Genomic DNA, 17,055 nt, shown 5'->3' with positions numbered 1-17,055 from the left:
GTTTATCACAGGCCGGAGTCAAGCATCATTTATGAAGCAAGGCTTAAAGCCCACGGAGCTAGCAGTGAGCACACAGGCAGTGTGGTGGTGTTTAAGAGGTCTCACATTCACAGACAAGCAATTCTTTCTGAAGCAGGGGAAACTGTCCAATGTTTGAGTTTCCTGTAACTCCAAATCTCTCTCCTTCGCTGGTGCTTTAGGCTGAGAAGCCCTATGAGGCTGTGCTGAGTGAGACTGCACCTCCACAGCCAGCCACGGCAGTGGATGAGCAGAGGTTTCTCAGGCTGGGCTTCCCTTTTCCTTCTGCAGCCTGAGCTTCCCAGCCCCCACATTGCAGGAGCCATTTGGGCTGCAGTGTTTTTATAGCACAGCTTTTATTCTTGAGCAAGCAGTTGTAATTGAAACCAAATCCATCAGCCTTTTGCTCTGCTCTATTACAAACTCTAACTGTGCAGCAAAGCCTGCTGCTTTTTTTTTTTTTTTTTTAATGACATGAAAGACACTAAATTATTAACTTCCTGCACTCCCACTGGATCCCCTTTGGTTGCCCAGGCCAGGTAAAACAAGAGCCTTTGGGTTCCTTTTTCTGGCTTAGCTGGTTCCTTCAGTGCAGATTAAAGCAGGAGTCCTAGTTCTGGAGGGGGATAAGCTCCTCCTGTCTCACAGCATCATTTGCAAAACCAGCTTCTGGTCTGGCTGAGCAAGGCACAGGTTAGCATGTACCCAGACAGCACAGGTTGGCAGGCAGACACAATGTCTTTTATTAGCTCAACTAATATATATTTGGAGAATAAAAGACAAGCTTTAGGGCACATGTGCTTTTCTTTCCAGGTATATTTGTTTGCCTAATAAAAGGTGTTATCTGTGCTCATATGCTTTGGCTTCCTTATGGTGTTTTAGACCATCCTGGCCACAATAGCCCCAGCCCCTCGGGAAGGCAGCTGTTTTCACTTCAGCTCAACCTTAATGCCTTAATCTGAAGCATTTATCTTGGGGAATTTAAAAGGATAACAGGGATGAGAAAGCTGAAAAAAGGTAAATGTAATACCTATCCTAAAAAAAGAGAACCACAGACCCTTCAGTTTGACCTCACTTTTCAGATGATGAGTGGAACAAGCCAACAACCTGTAAGTGTCTGCAAGGAGACGCATCACAACTAGCACAGATTTGTACCAAAGAAGTCACACTGAACCAATATGATTTCTTTTTGCAAGAAGATAATACACCTTGTGGACAGGAATGACACCGAAGTCATTAATCTCGACCTCAGGAAGACTTTGCCATTGCCTGCCTTGATATTCTGATACCCAAGTGAGGCAAAAGATCTATATAAAGATGGTAGAAGCTGATAAGACCCAGGTGAGTAGCTGCACCCAGAGCTATTGGTACAGAGTTGTGTGCAACACTCATGGCTCCTTGGTCAGGAGGGGATCTGATCAGCATTTCTGTTAGAGCTTAGACACTGGGACAGATGGGAAGGCTGTAGGTGTCCAGGAAGGCAGGACTGGAATTAGAAATTACTTTCCTGGACCAGAGATGTGACCTGGAAAACCTGTATGTGATTTAACAGGGACAAATGCAAGATATCGCAAGTGAGCAGGGACAATTCTCCCACACAAATACAGGATTGTGGGGAGTGAGCATTCTGCCATCGTGGCTGGGATTAGAGGGATAATCACCTGGATGGGACCTGGCACTCCTGTGCTGCTGTGAGTCACAAAATCATAAAACAGTTTGGGTTGGAAGGAACCTTCAAATGTCATCTAGTCCAACTCCCTTGCCATGAGCAGGGACATCTGCACCCAGATCAGGTTGCTCAGACCCCCGTCCAGCCTGGCCTGGGATGTTTCCAGGGATGGGGCATCCACCACCTCTTTGGGTAAGATGTGCCAGTATTTTACTGCCCTCCTCGTAAAAAAATTCTTGTTCATGTCTAGCCTGAATCTCCCCTCCTTTAGTTTAAAACCACCACCCCTTGTCCTGTTGCAACAGACCCTGTAAAAAGTCTGTCCCCATCCCTCTTACACACTCCTTTTAAGTACTGAAAGGTCACAATAAGGTCTCCCTGGAGCCTTCTCTTCTCCAGGCTGAACAACCCCAACTCTCTCAGCCTTCCCTCCCAGGAGACATGTTCTAGCTGTCTGATCAATCAACACTGGAACAGTCAGCTGTCCCACCAGAGAGAAATGGGAGCATCATGGCCAGGTATGTGAAAAGATCCCTCTGCGCTGGGGAGGGCAGTGGGAGACCTGCACCCTCAGGACACCATGCAGCAAGGGCACAGCTTATGGGATGTGGTCTGGGGGACAATGAAAAGGAGATTTCAGCACAACACTGCCCAGGCAGGACAGGTCTCTGCGCTGATGACCCTGTGGGACATGAGGAGCTCAGATATCCCCTGGATTTGGAGCAGTGGGATCACAGGCAGCTCCCTGGTGGGACATGGAGGTAGGGGAGAGCAGGGGATGTTTGCCCTACGATGGCCTCAAACCGTTGGCGTCTGGCATCCCATCTCACAGAAACAGTCGGTGAATTGGAGCATAACAGTTTCCCTCCAGGAGAACCTCGGAGCTGCTTTGATCGCAGCCGACACTGCATCTCCCACAGCCAGCAGGACTGTAAGGCATCCCCTCTTCCCCTCTGCTTCACAGGACTCTTCCTTTTCTCCATGGGATAAAAATAATCCTTTTGCGTCAGCTCCATCACTGTGAGCAGCGAGAGATTTGATTCACTGGTGATTCCTTCCCTCCTCTCATTTAAACAATTCCCCATTGAGCCCATTAAATTAATATGAGCAAGGGCCATTTACTTGGCCTGCCTGCCAGTGCAGGTGTCTCCCTTTCTTTTCTTTTGGAGAAGGCTGGGGAGTGGCACGGGCGTGAGTTGAGGTGAAGCTTGGCAAGGGCTGGGAGCAGCACAAGGGTTTCAATCAGGGTGTGCAGGGGCACAGAGGTCTGTATATCAATGCATCCAGCATCAGAAAACACACAGGCGAAAACTGCAAGTTTTTACAAGCGATGCACTTGGAATGTGTTCTTACCAAGGCACAGCCACACTGTCCCGGGCAGGGAGCTGCCCTCTGTGTCTCCGCTGGCAGCCTCAGCCCTTTCCAAACCAGGCCGGCTGTTTGGGGAAGGCTGTGTCAGGCTCTGGCAGCAGCTCAGGAGGAGTTACACGGATGTGCCAGATCTCAAGCTGTTCCTCTGGCTCTTGTAGCCACAGCCCTTCCTACTCCATGTCATGCCAAATTTCCTGCCCTTGTCACTGCAGCAAGACACCACTGGGCTCTGCAACAGGGGACACTGCTCCAGAACACCCTGAAAATGCCCAGGGACAATGCATGTAATGCCACCAGCAGGGAAAACCTGAAGAGGTTGGAAAAGATTAAAAGCCCATCTTCTCCAAACTGTGGGACATTGACAGGTTCAGCAGGGCAATGCAAAATCATGACAAGGATGGGCCTTGCAAATGAAGGTCCAATTCGCCAGCCCTGCTGAGTGAGTCCTTAGGTGCCCAATATACTGCACAGCCATGAGCTGGAGAGAACTAATTACTTTTTTCCATGTAAATTGCATGACCAGCACAAATGGAGGTCAAACCAATCCCTGGGAGGTATAGAACCAACAGGGAGCTGCTCACCTGCAACCCAGGGTTTTACATGCTTTGCTGGCTAGGACACCCACAGGATGCCTGCTCCTGCCTGCTTGTGCCATGATCCACCTCCTCGTCCTTTCATTTATACCACTGTCGCCTCTTCCCTCTGCCCCAGACCAGGACCTGCACTCTCACCTTCCCCTTCTCACCCCCCCGTCTGCCAGGATGGACAGCTGAGGGGCACAGGGCCACGATGGGATTGCTGGGCTGAAGTTGTAAGAACTCACGCATCCACTGCTGTGTCTGCTGGTTGTAAGCAAGCATCTCTGAGTACTTTGTTCCACTTTATAATTTTCACCAGTTCTGCAGGGAGCTGGCTGCCCCAGCTTGAAATTTTGGGCTTGACAGCCTGTGACACCCAACTGTCCTCCTGTGATGGACAATGCAGGGAGGCAGGAGATCCTGCCAGATGCTGGGCTCTGGTGGGATGAACTTGTCTATCGGCACAACCCAATATCAGCTCCTCTCCTGAGGTATGACCGTATTAGATGTATCTAAAAGGATGCAGCCAGAGGGACACGTGGAGAAGAGAGGCTGTAGAGGAGCAGATCCGTGCTGTCTACAGACACCTCTTGGCTGCTGTGTCTCCCAGGGAGATGCATGTCCTCATCCCATTTCAACACGGACAGGAGATACATCTCATCCAAGAATATGCCAGGTCCAGGACCAGGGCTGGGTGTCCCAGACTTCAGCCACCGCTTGACACTGCATCCTCATGACAAGTTGTCACCTTGCCCTTCAAATGCACCCTGCGGCTCAGGGGCTGAGCTAACAAGCTTTCCTCCCCCACACCCTGCAGCAGAGCCACCGCTCGGGAAGAGCCGCACTCCTGAGAGCTGCTTGGGGCTGTCTGGCAAAAAAACAGCTCACCCTCAGGTGACCCGGAGGATAAGCGTCCACGTTGTCTCCATCAGCAGGCAGCTGTAATCAGTTATGGCAGGGGGTTGAGCACCGAGTAGCGTCTGCAGGAGAGGCTGCTTGCTGGCAGACCCGCTCTCGCACCCAACCATTGCTGGGGGAATGAGAGTCTCCCAAAAAGTCTCCCTCGCTGGCTCTGCCGAGGGCACGCTTTGAAAACAGCCTGTTCCCCCGGAGGTCCCTCTGCCTTTGTACCGGGGCTGTTATTCAGGCAAAGAACTGATGATTTCTCAGGATCCTCCAATTTTCTGGAGGGGATTTAAGTCATGTGCATTGAAATGAATCCACAGAGGACAGCTAAAGAAAGAAACGAGGAGGGAAGGCGAGCCAAGCAGCCTGCGAGGCTGGGCAGTGCCTCTCTTGCCATAACGCTGTGCAGTGCCCGCTCCTCTGCCACCACGGCTTTCTGCCAAAGAGCTGGAGAAAGCAGGGGCTCAGCTCAAAGAGGAGCTGTGCAAACCCTGACGGGCATATTCAGGCAATCACAGATCTAACCAAAATGCAAGACTTTTGAAGATGTGAAGCAGGGCTCCTTCGCATGCATTTCCCAGGACAGGCAACAATGCAGAGCCCAGGCTTTGGGGAGCTCTAGGATGGGGGGCACAACCTATTAACAAAGAAGAGCATGCAAACCCTGTGGTCAAAACAGTTATTGTAGGAGAATAACTGTGACAGCGGGCAGAAATACAAGGGAAGGAGTAAAATAAGACCCACTGAAAATCATTTTGCTTGGCCAAATTCAGATTTCAGCTATACTTGAATACCCAGAGAACAACAAATCCAATGGACACACGCCAGATTTATGTCTAGAGAGGGGCATTTATCTCAGTGATTTGACTATTATTGATCACAAAAACAAATCCTCCTGGCATTTTTCTCCAAACCTCTAGTATTGCAAAACAGAGTGGTCTTGTGTCACTTTCAAACACGGGAAACTCTTCTTATTACACAGATCTTCAAAGAGGAAGCTAGAAAGTCAAAGCCAGTGCTGACTTTGTCAGTGTCCCACTGACAGCACATCACAGGATGAGAATTGCACTTTAGAAATAATTTATAAGTACTATTGAATTTTCTTAAAATGGGACCTTTCTTTTTGCTCCACTTGCCAGTGTTTCCATTTCGTGTACTACACAGACTTCATCCCCACCACTGAGAATTGACTTCAGCTTAAAATAACTTGTAAAGATGCTGATGTTCTCTCCACCAACTGCCAAACAGGCCAGCCGCAGAAAGTTACATTACACAACAAAAACGAAGTTGAAGACAAGTGGCTAGGAACAGCAAAAAGAAGAAAAACCCCAGGTCTTTGACCTTGGGGTTCAGTGATCCCACAGTTACACAGAGCTCTCTTCTCCCTCTACACACTCTGACGCAAACCATAACTTATTTTATCGAAAATGAAGAAAACAAGAGAAGATTCAAGCCCTTTAGATCTAGTGCTGGCTTGTTTGGATTAGCTCTCCAAAATGCTAATGTTTATGGTCACCACATCTCTTTTTGGGATCCAGAAATCTTTGTACCTGTGGTGTGACACTCTAGAACATCTGGATTTGTGCCATAGAGCCACTGTCCTGTGCAGAGTGAATATGTCCAGAGTCTCCAGATAAATATCCAAATATCTTGCCCAAGAAAGATCGGAGACTGCTGCCAAGTAGACCATTTCTTTTCCCAATAAATAGATTTCCACGACTGAACAGAGTCACCTCATCTTATCCCAGACTACGTTAGATTGGGAAATATCCTGATGTAAGAGATTGGAGGAATCCTGCCAGTGGGTCTGACAGTATGGTGGCAGGGCAGAAAAGTGCAGAGAGGAACGAACAGGCAGAAGGGGCCGGGACGCCTACTTTTGTCAGTGCACGCTGGTGTTCCCTTCAGTAGATGTTGATTTACAGTTACGAGTCACAGATCTGCACAGCAAAATGGCCACAGGACACAAGCGATGTTGCTCATGCACTGGCAAGCTGCACACAAGGAGAACATCCTCTTGCTGGCCTCGGTGTGTGCTAGGGCCATCCCTGACAGCAGGGATGTCACAGCAACCACCTCCAGCCCTTCCTGCTCCAAAGCAGGCTCAGAGCCACCTGTCCCTACAGATTTGTCTCTACCCTACTCTTCTTGAAGGCCTCCAGCACTGCGTTTCCTTCCTGTACCAAGGAGCCAATACCGGTGCATATGTCCTTACACAGCCCACGCAAGCAACACAGAAAGCTGCAAACGGGCAGAAATAGGCTTTCACAAGTCCCTGGATCTGCCTCACGGTGTTCAGCTTTTCCCCTAACAGTACAGAAAGCAGCTATCTGTGACCAGCCTAAATAACACAGGAGGGACTGAAAGGAAATCAAAAAGCATTCGGAAATCTCAGAGGAAGCAAAGCCATCAAGCTGCAGGTCAGTTTTTATGAGACCCAAGCTTATTTGTGTGTGCTTCCTTATCAGGGGGCCAAGCTGCATCTGGAGGAAGCAGTCCTGATGTAGGCAAGGCTCAGCAGTGCTCGACACCAAACTCCTCCAGCACTGCTTGTGTGCTGTGATTTTGGGTCACTGCGCAATTAGCCAGCCCTGAAGAGACACAAGGAAATTGGCCACTGCCTGAACAGTGTAGAAGTGACTGCAGGAATCTCAACGAGAGAGAAGCATTTGCATGAAAACTGAGGCACTAGGAATTACACCACTAGGAAAGCAAGACTTGAGCCATTTGGAGACGCGAGGCGAGTGCTTCTCTCTCAGCACAATATCACATGAGAGTTGTTGAAATAGAAAGTCTGGGGACAAAATGTACTTCCCTCAGTGCTAAATCACTCACCAGTCCAGGACTGATGTGACCTTGGAGAGTATCTAATCTATAGCTTTCTGCTGTAAATACAGTCCTACATGTAGATGGACTGTACCTCATGGGACAGAAGGACAGAGTTCAAGTTCATCTTCCCGTGCTTGTTGGTTCATCTCTCTAAGTTCCTGAAATACCTCCCAGAGCTACAGGAAAACACTAAGAACAGAAACAATCTTCTGGTCCTTAACTCTTTTACGTTCTTCCCTGCCACTCTTGGTCACAACAATGCAAGGTTACAAAGCAGTGGGGCTCAGGGTCAAGCATCCCAGCGTACACTCACACAGCTTAGTGCCAGCTCTGGACCTGAGCTGCATCCCACTGAGGCAGGGTATGGGGACAAAACTGGGGTCCCTTGCTAAGAAAGCACTTTGTGCAGTGTATGCTGCTGGAAAGCATGAGAAGGAAGCAAGCTCAAGCCCCAGGAAACAGTGAAGGAGGCAGTGCTGGGGATAGGCTGAAGAAGAGATTACAGCCACTCTCTTACCATCTCCCTAACACTTTGCACACTTCCATCAATCTTCCCCAAATCTCCTTTCCTCCTTCACCTCCTTAAAACCCCACCATCCTCCAACTTTTTGTCACAGTCCCCCAAATCCTGACCAATCCCTCCCAGACCTTGCCATCAGCTAGTCAAAGAGCCAAAGTGCTTCGGGCAGCAAAACTCAATGGTCCTGCCTTGGGTCGAGCATCCTTGGGCTGGATCTGTCCAAGGACAAAATCATCAGGGCTGCAAAAGGGCAAGGGGGCATAGGGAGACCAGAAGTGACACTGGCTGGTGTGACAAGGCACAGAGAGGGCAGAGCAGCTGCCCAGACTGTGTACATGGATAGGAAGGCTCAGAGATACCCCATGCCCCTCGCTTGATCCCACACCACAATCTGCTGATGGGCACCCAGCGCTGGACTCACAGGTGTGTGCCTGCAGCTCCTGACGCACACACAGCCATGCCACTGCACCCTGGGGTGGGAGAGCACCTGTGTTCCCCTTCCCATCCCACTCATGCCCAGCTAGACGCTGTCAGCTATGATATACTGCCTGAGAAATAACACAATGATCTCCGAGGGACAGAGAAGGAGGTGACTTGCGTGTGAGGAAACCAGTAGCAGGAACAGAGACTGAGATAATCACCTTAGATAATATAAGATAAATAGCCAAGACAAGCATCAGGTCAAGAAGCTGGCTGCCTCTCTGGCTGTCAGCCTGGGTACTGGACAAGAAATTTGCCTTAGCCCCAGCAAATGCTGTATGGTAACCTTTCTTTGACCTGCCTTCTTCTGTTCTCTCATTCTGCTGTGGTCTCACATTTCTAAAAACTCCTCTGTTTTTTTTTTACTATATCCTGCTTGCTTTTGGCATTGACAGGGGTTGTGCCAGGCTATTTTAATAGTTTTTTTAAAAACAAACCAAAGCCCATGAGCAACTACATTCTTCTGACTGTGATGACAAAATGCTTTAATTTCTTCCAGCCCTCAAATGAAACCCGAAAGGCTTACTAATTAAACAGCTCTGCCCCAAACTGATTCTTCTTACAGCAACGCTTCCCTCGGGTGAACTCAACCACCAAGGTCGTTACAAATTAGGAACAATACTTTATTAGCTAAACAATTCCTGCCTGACAACCGCTGCAATATTTAAGGAGCGCTTGGAGTCCAAAAGTGGCTTGGACGACAGCAGAGAGACACTTGTTCCTACCACCGTACCTTAAAATACTGCAAGCATTTCTGCATCACCTCTGAGCTCTGAGCAGAGGGACCCAAACTAGTTTAATGAGGTTTCTCTGCACAGGACAATATCTGCTGGTCACACACTTTCTGCCCAGCAGGGCTGGGTGCTCAGAATGGCCAATGCAGGACTGTGCTGGTGGTAGTTGGACTGTAAGTCTTTGGAAAGCTGTGCTATCTGCCTCATGGTTGCTCTTCCCACAAAGCTGTGGTTCAGCTGTCTTTGCCCCCCAAACCTCCGTGCTCCCTGCACTCTTGGGACTGGTGCACATTAGTTGGGTAGTGTGCTCCCAGAGGACTCCCAGGGCTCCAAGAGAACTCAAACAATCTAGAGACAACAGCAATAGGCAGAGAAAACCTCTACCAGGATCACATCTCATGGAAATAAATACAGCTCACTGCCTTGGGGGAAGGGGATGTCTCTGTCCCACCCCAGAGACTTCAGGCTGTGGGGCAAGAGAGGGCTCCAGGACCCAAATCACCAGGGCAAAGACATGAGGACGCTGGACACAGGGATCTCTGTACCCTCTGTGCACACAGATGGGTCCTTGACACAAGTGACTGATGGGTGCCAGAGCCCCTGTCCCAGCTTCCTCTCAAGAACAAATGCACCTTCTCCTGTGTGCCACCAAATGATTTAGGAAGCTGAAACTCACAGGGAGTTTTAGGCATTTTTTAAAAATTTTGTTGTGTGTCTTGGTGAAAGTAACTTCTGAAAACACCACCTGCGTGCTTTCAAGAAGTTCCCCTCTTGGCATACTTTGTTCCGCCAAGTGTTCATAAATGAGGCTGTGCTAATACCGCTGACAGCAAAACCCAGAGCATTAAATAACACTTCTTAAAGATCCCAAACTGTTTAACAAACATTAATTAATTAAGCTGCAGATCAACTCTGTGAATTATTTAAAGAGCTCTTGGACCTCCCTTCCTCGCTCAAGGACACAAAGACAGGAATGAACCAAAATCTGACGCAAACCCAGGAGTCCTTACCCTCCCTATTTCCACTTATCCACCACACCAGCTTTAACTAACAGGCAAACCAGAATAAATTCAGATCTGCTGAAATCCCATTGGGATGAAGTTAGCTCAGTCTCTTTTGGTGAGCCTTGTCTTGGAAAACCCAGCAGCAGCCAAAGAATCCACAGAACATAGAGCAGACAGCACCACATCTCTTTTTAGGGGAAGAAAGAGGGTGTGAAATGACATATGGCTATTAAGATCTCTTTCAAAAAGAGGTGATCGGTCTGCTAGTCAGAGCTGTCAAAAACATCTGTTCCAGCTGTGCAAGATGCTAGTGAAGAAGCTTCACAGGCAAATCCCTGTGACGCCGATGTGAAACAAAGGGATAGTGGGACCTGGATGAGCCCCTGGCTGCCCTGTCCTATTGGCACCCTGAGTTCTGCCAGACCCCAGCAAAAGGCACCTTCCCATCTCCAAAGGAGTTGGTGGAAACAAGACCAGGCAGCTGACCTCACAGATTCTGGGGTTGGTGTGAAGGCCTCAATGTCCAAGTCTGGAAGAGTCTGAGGGAAAACCTCATCACGGTTATAGCTTCCTCATAAGGGGAGGAAGAGGGACCCATGCTGATCTCTCTGGTGATCAATGACAGAACCCAAAGGAACGGCAGGAAGATGTGCCAGGGGGTGTTCAGGTTGGACATTAGGAAAAGATTCTTCACCCAGAGGGTGCTGGACACTGGAACAGGCTCCCCAGGGAGGTGTCACAGCCCCAAGCCTGACAGTGTTCAAGAAGAGACTGGACAACGTTCTCAGACACATGGTGTGAACTGTGGGGTTGTCCTGTGCAGGGACAGGAGTTGGACTTGATGATCCTTGTGGGTCCCTTCCAGCTCAGGACATTCTGTGATTCTATGATTCTCCAGAAGCATCGGCCATGGCTTCTCCTCCTTGGTGTTGGGCAGGTTTCCCTACTGGGCTTTTTGGGGATCAAGTGCTGGAGAGACCAGACTGGGCTACCCAGGTTCTGAGCCAGGCACACACAGGTTTGCCAGGTCTGCCAGGAGGCAGCTGGGATGCCAGGACTCCTTTGCACAGTTTTGGACACTCTCCACTTAAAAAACCTCTAGATATTCTGCAACTGTTAACTTAGCTCTGGGATCTCCCAGAAAACAGGGAGAAGTGAAGTCACTTTACAGAGGAAAGCTGGCTGCAGTGAGTAAAGGCTTAAAGAGCACACCAGAGGAGCTCATCAGAGGAGCCAGGATCAATACTCTGGAAGTACATTTGACTCCTCACAGTGAGATGACACTCTTGCAAACATGGCTGGAGGCTTGCTGCTAGTTAAGGACACGAAAGCTGGTGCTGGCACAGCAAGGAGGTGGATGAGACAATGCAGTAGGTGTCACTGCCTGTTCTGCCGGGGCTTGACTGCTCTCTGTTAAAACACCCTCTCACAGCTGCTAAACCTCCTCACCACAGGGGCCCAGATACCAGCATTTGGTGCAGCAGATGCCACATCAGTCGCGAAAGATGGGCTCAGTGGCACAGAAATACTACTGAGCTGGCTGGGCCAGGTCTACCACTTTGTCACCACAATGTATGTCATCCATTTTAAATTTTCATCACTTTCAGAGAAGAATTGGACGTAGCCAGAGGACCTGCACACATCACCAGCCACACCTGAACATCTCTCCTTCTTCCCTACATGTGCGGAAAACATTTAGTTCAGTATTTAGTGTCCCTTCAAACCTCACCAAGCAAGCAGAAGACAGATAGCTTAATAACATCAGAGCAGCCGAGTCCATTTCCATCCCATTTATATGTTGACGTGGATATGGTACCTATTGGCTTAAGGTCAGCAATAAGTGATGGAGCCACTTCTGAACTCACAGTTTAAACTGCTTTGTCAACAATATGCAATTTGCCTCTGAAGAAAGCTGGCAAAGGGAGATTGTGACATTCATACCTGCACGGAGGGCTAATGCTGGCCATCAGGAATGGAAGGAGACATTTTAATTCATTCTGACACACAGCACAGTATTGCTTGGTGCTGCTCATCCCACAGCTGGGGTGCGGAGGAGAGCAGCTGCGTTTATGCGTGTGTGACCCATCTCCACTGCTGAACCATTCTGCAACCAGGGTCCATGGGAGACAGGGCGCTTGCCAATGCCCAGGAAGGACCCATAAAGCAATCAGGAAACTTGTCCTGAGCCAAGCTCATGACAGCCCTGAGAGCTTGGATGGCCTTGGGCTAGGTTTCAACAGAAATAGGAAAGTGTGAAGCATACGAGACATTCTCCTCCACAGCTCCCACACCCAGCCCCAAACAGACTGCCATGTTACTGTGTTTTCTATGTCCTCTCAGCACAGGGAAGATTCACATTTCAGTGGTGTCCGGTTGAAGGAACTTTTTAAAAATCACAGAATCATTTTGGTTGGAAGAGACCCTTAAGATCATTGAGTCCAACCATAACTTAAATCCAGCACTAAACCATGTCCCTAGATTACCCAGAAGACTCTAGAGAGACATCAGGGTGATTAGTTCCTGGTCAGAGACCCTGCCTAATATAGTGAGTTAGCAGAGTATATATAACCCTTGGGAGTATATAAATAAAAAATTACAATCTCAAGAGATTGCTTTCTTAGATCAGTTCTAAAAACTCTGAAACTGAAAAAGCTCCACTAAACAAGAGACGACTGGGAATGAGAATTACATGGTCTCAGAAAGGATCCTGCATTTACAGACATTCAGCTCATAGCTGGATGAAGCCCAGAAACTGTAGTAAAGGATCCATGTGGGAGAGGTCACCATCCTTCACAACTGGCCCTCTTGGCTGGGTGGGAAAAGCGGCTTCACCAGCTCACAGAGGTACATGCATCTCTTTGCTTGTTCTTGAGAAAAGGATCCCATGTCTCCCCACAAATTAAAGACAGTGCTTGCTCACTTACAGAAGAGATGACACGGTGGTCAAGGGACAGGCTCTGATGATCCAAGGCAGCAAGAAGTTGGGATGCATGGGTTCTGTGTTAGGACTTGGGAAGGAGCTGGGAACTCCTTTACTTGGTTTCAAGGAGTTTTGCAAATAAAACCCAAAGCTCAGGAAAGATGTGAGCTTTGGGAAACAAATGAACCTCTGCAGGGCTTCTGGGCTTGTCTGGACCATGGTGAGAAAGTGCCCACAGACAGCAAACCCCCATCCGACCAGTCCCCTCTCCTGTCTAGGAGCAAACTGAGCCTTCTTACTCATACAGGAACAGAGACAGGGATCCAACATCCCTAACATTCTACCCAAAAGGCTTGACATAATCTAAAACACTTTGCTAGAGAGAGCAGCTACACCAATGTCATTGCACAGAAGGAGAGGGGACAGTGATAAGGCACGGAGAGACCTGCTGTGGTGAAGTACCTCCACTATGGGAATGCAGGTTGTCCTTACCTTGGGCATCTTGCGCAGGTTGGGAGAGAGCTTCAAGGTGACAACAAAGCCTCGTTCACCTCCAATGACGACAACAGGGTAGACAGGGTTAAACTGGATATGGGTTATTTTACTTTTCATCTTGTTCATCACTAGCTGGGTGCAAAGAGCTTCATACTTATTAACGTTCAGATCAAACACATGGGCCTGGAGAAAAAGAATAATACAAAGAACACAAAAGGGGTTAATCAGGCAGGAACATCCCTCAGCAGCAGCAGAACAGCTGAGGAAATCAGAGAGAAAAGGTCCCACAGAAGGGCAGCCTCATCACACAATTCCCATCTGCAGTCAGGCCTTCGCCCTCTTTTAAGCAACCAGTGTTCAGAAACTGCCTTCTGCTTTTGAGGGACTGTCCCCATCCTGCAGGTGCTCATGGGGTGAGGACAAGTTTCCTCCTGTGGGTGCAAGCTCCTTCCAAAACCCTTGGCAAGGTTCCAGCTGGTCCGGACTGGAGAAGGCTCAGTGCCAGCATTACCAAAACCGCAGGTCATAGCCTCCATTCTCAGCACTGCAAGTAACAAGACAACCATGTGCTAAGTCAGAGTCTAACACAAACTGACACACAAACTGGGGAATGCTGTCAGAAATACTTATTACCCCTTATTACAATATTTCCAGCTTAATAATAATGCTAAAGACTCAAACCAGTAATTGATAGGGAAGTGATGGGAACACGAGCAGTATGATTAAGGGTGTACCCTGGGGAAAAGCCAGGGAAGCACAGACAAATGTGCAGCACAGGACAGCTTGGTGCTGGCAGCCCACTCCAGCTCAGCTGCTTCGCATGCTATGCCTGCATCCTTCTCCCTCAGCACTGAGAGAAGTGCCAGGGAGAGACTGGCTGAATGGGAAAGGTGAGGATGGAGAGAGACAGATCCAGGGCTCCGCTCAGGCGGGATTCCTGCTGGCACTGATCCAGCAGTGACACAGGCCTGCCACATCACCAGCTGCACAATGATGCACGTTTTGTCATGACCCCAGAGGGAACAGTGGTAGTTACTTGAAAGAATGTGTTAACTTAACATTATCTCCCCATAATTGCAATTAGCTCCCATCATTGCTACAGCCTGCAAAGGCTAATAAAACATGACGTCCTTCTCTTCCCCAGCACTGAAGCGAGCAGTCTCCAGCATGCTGGACTCCCATCTTGAATCCACCGTAGAGACTTGCAGCCTCATGTTTATTTTCCCTTTTCTGTCTTCAGAAAAGCTAAGGAAGGGAATATTTTATGCTAACAAGTACAGTGGGAATACAGGGAAAATTAGGACTGAACTACTTGTACATCTCCTGCCAGCTGTGTCTTGTTTACTAGCACTTAGGAGAGAGATGAGACCATTTATTTCAACATTGTGCCATGCTCACAATTTGAATCTAGGAATTATCTGAAATCTGAGAGTGTTATCCTATGAAAGCTTATTCCAAACAGCATGGAAGGTTTTGTATCAGTTCAGTACATCTACTTTCCCACCATACTCCTATGAGTTGGTGAATTTTATCTGAACCCATGTATAGCAAAGAGCTGAGCAATGTAAAAGCACACATCCCAGGCAGTCCTGTGAGCTGTTCTGCCCTCAGAGGACTCAACATCTAGCAATTTGTGATGTCCTTGGTCTGGGCAGGAGAACCATACAAAGGTTTTACAGACGCAGAAACAAGATGAAGAAGATTCCCTCTGTAGTGAAGAAAAATAAGCCTTTTCCAGATAAGAAAGAGCTTGGAAAGTGGACAGGGTTCTCGATCTTATTTTGAAGAAATCCACAACAGTTTATAATTCAAGAAGGGAATCCAAAGCATCCGTCAAATGTGAGGATCTGCACTTCGGATACACATTCCCCAGTCAGCAGAAGCATAGGTGGAAAAAAATATTTCATTTTTATCTTCTCAAAATATCAGATGCCAGCATTAAATTCTGAATCAAGACCTGACACTTGAAGTCCCACAGTACAGTCAAAGTAACCTCAATTTCCTACCTCTAGGCATAAATAAAGGTGGCTGGCCTGGCTTGTACTTTATGCCTACCATCCTACTATCTCCGAAAAGGATCAAGCTCTCTTTTAAGCATATGAACCCCCCCATTACCCAAGGTCTAATTGCTTGCCATCACAGAATACATTTTCATTCATTTAAGGGCACGATTCAGCCCTCCCCCTCATGGCACAACCTCAGTTCTTAATAACTTAAAAGCCTGGGAAATGCTCATTTCCTGAGCAGCATCAACTAATCTAGAAAAACAAAAACAACACCAAAACAAAGTAAAACATGGAATTAGAGGCCAGTTTTCTTTTCAGCAGCCAGGTCTGCACTGCTGTTCTATAAGGCTGTCAATGTATCACACCTGCGTGCCCTACCAGGACTGCAGTGGGGAATAATGGCACTTCTGAAGGCTCAGTGTCGGAGTGCTGAGCAATGCAAATTACTCTGGGTGAGCTTGTTTTTCAAAAATGCCACTGACAGCCCAGACAAGCACAATGCCTGGGACGAGAACGCGAAACCATCAGCAATGTGGAGAAGGTCAAAAGCAAACAAGTTTATGAATGTTCCTACTATAAAGCTCCTCTTTTATGAGCTTCTAAACAAATGGGCTTGTTTTCCTTTGCCAAGGGAATCATGGAAAAGAACAAACTATTTCAGTTCTTCAGCGGGAAACATCAGCCTCGTATCAGCTGTCTGACGCTCCAGATGGAGGGGTGGGCCACGAACATTAGGAAAGACTTCAGGCACTTTAATTTAGAGGCTTACAGGCACTCTCAGGAGAGAGGGAAATGGGGCCAGAACAACACTGTTACTGGTATTTTGACAGTAAACTAAAAGGGGCTCAGGGCTTCCCACAACACTTAACAATGCTGTAAAGCAGCAGAGCCACATGTGACTGGCACCATCTGCAGATCTACCTGAGGCTTGGGGCAGGGTTTTCTGCCCAAAGAACGGGAAACTGAAAAGCTGCAGCTCTCCCTTGAGGTTCCTCATCCTGTGAGCTGTCCTGCTGGCTCAGGTCCCAAGATTAAGGATTATGGAGTAAAATCCATCTGAATCTCCCAGAGACTCACTAACAGCGCACAGCTTCTCTCCATCCACTGTCCTCGTGGCCCCTGTCCCTCCAGATTACAGACCACTGCTTCCAAGCAAAGAAGCCTCTCAGGTCTTGCAGGATGAGCCCTCTCTGTGTATGACCCAGAGAAGTCCAACCATGACCCACAGAAGTGCCACCGAACCCCACATGTGACTCAGGTATAAGACTCACAGGGAGACAAGATGACCAGAGCCAGAGCCGCATCCAAATCCTCTCCATGGAGATCGGGTGCATCCAGAGGGCACCCTTCTTCTCAGGGCAGGCAGCACCCAGATGACAGCTGCCAACCAGACACGGTCAGGCAGCTGGTCCAAACTGGCATTTTTGATATTTGTGTAACTTTCCACATGTGGCAGACAAGCATGTTCACTGACATACAACGTGTCACAACGTCCTGGGCTCCTACAGCTCACAGGGCAGACTTG

The 17,055-nt window shown here is 48.4% G+C and overlaps 1 protein-coding gene across 1 annotated transcript in view; it reads right to left on the bottom strand.

Annotated features, from left to right (window-relative positions):
- The window catches only part of DNAI1 (dynein axonemal intermediate chain 1), a 152,393-nt gene that overhangs the window by 17,186 nt on the left and 118,152 nt on the right, over positions 1-17,055 (bottom strand). Inside the window, exon 19 of the mRNA XM_065047044.1 lies at positions 13,522-13,707. Within this exon, the coding sequence (XP_064903116.1) occupies positions 13,522-13,707 (186 nt within the window). The remainder of the gene's footprint in view (positions 1-13,521; positions 13,708-17,055) is intronic.

This window comes from Columba livia, chromosome Z, assembly GCF_036013475.1.
Source record: "Columba livia isolate bColLiv1 breed racing homer chromosome Z, bColLiv1.pat.W.v2, whole genome shotgun sequence".
NCBI classification, from domain to species: Eukaryota; Metazoa; Chordata; class Aves; order Columbiformes; family Columbidae; genus Columba; species Columba livia.
This window is presented reverse-complemented; position numbering and strand designations above follow the sequence as displayed.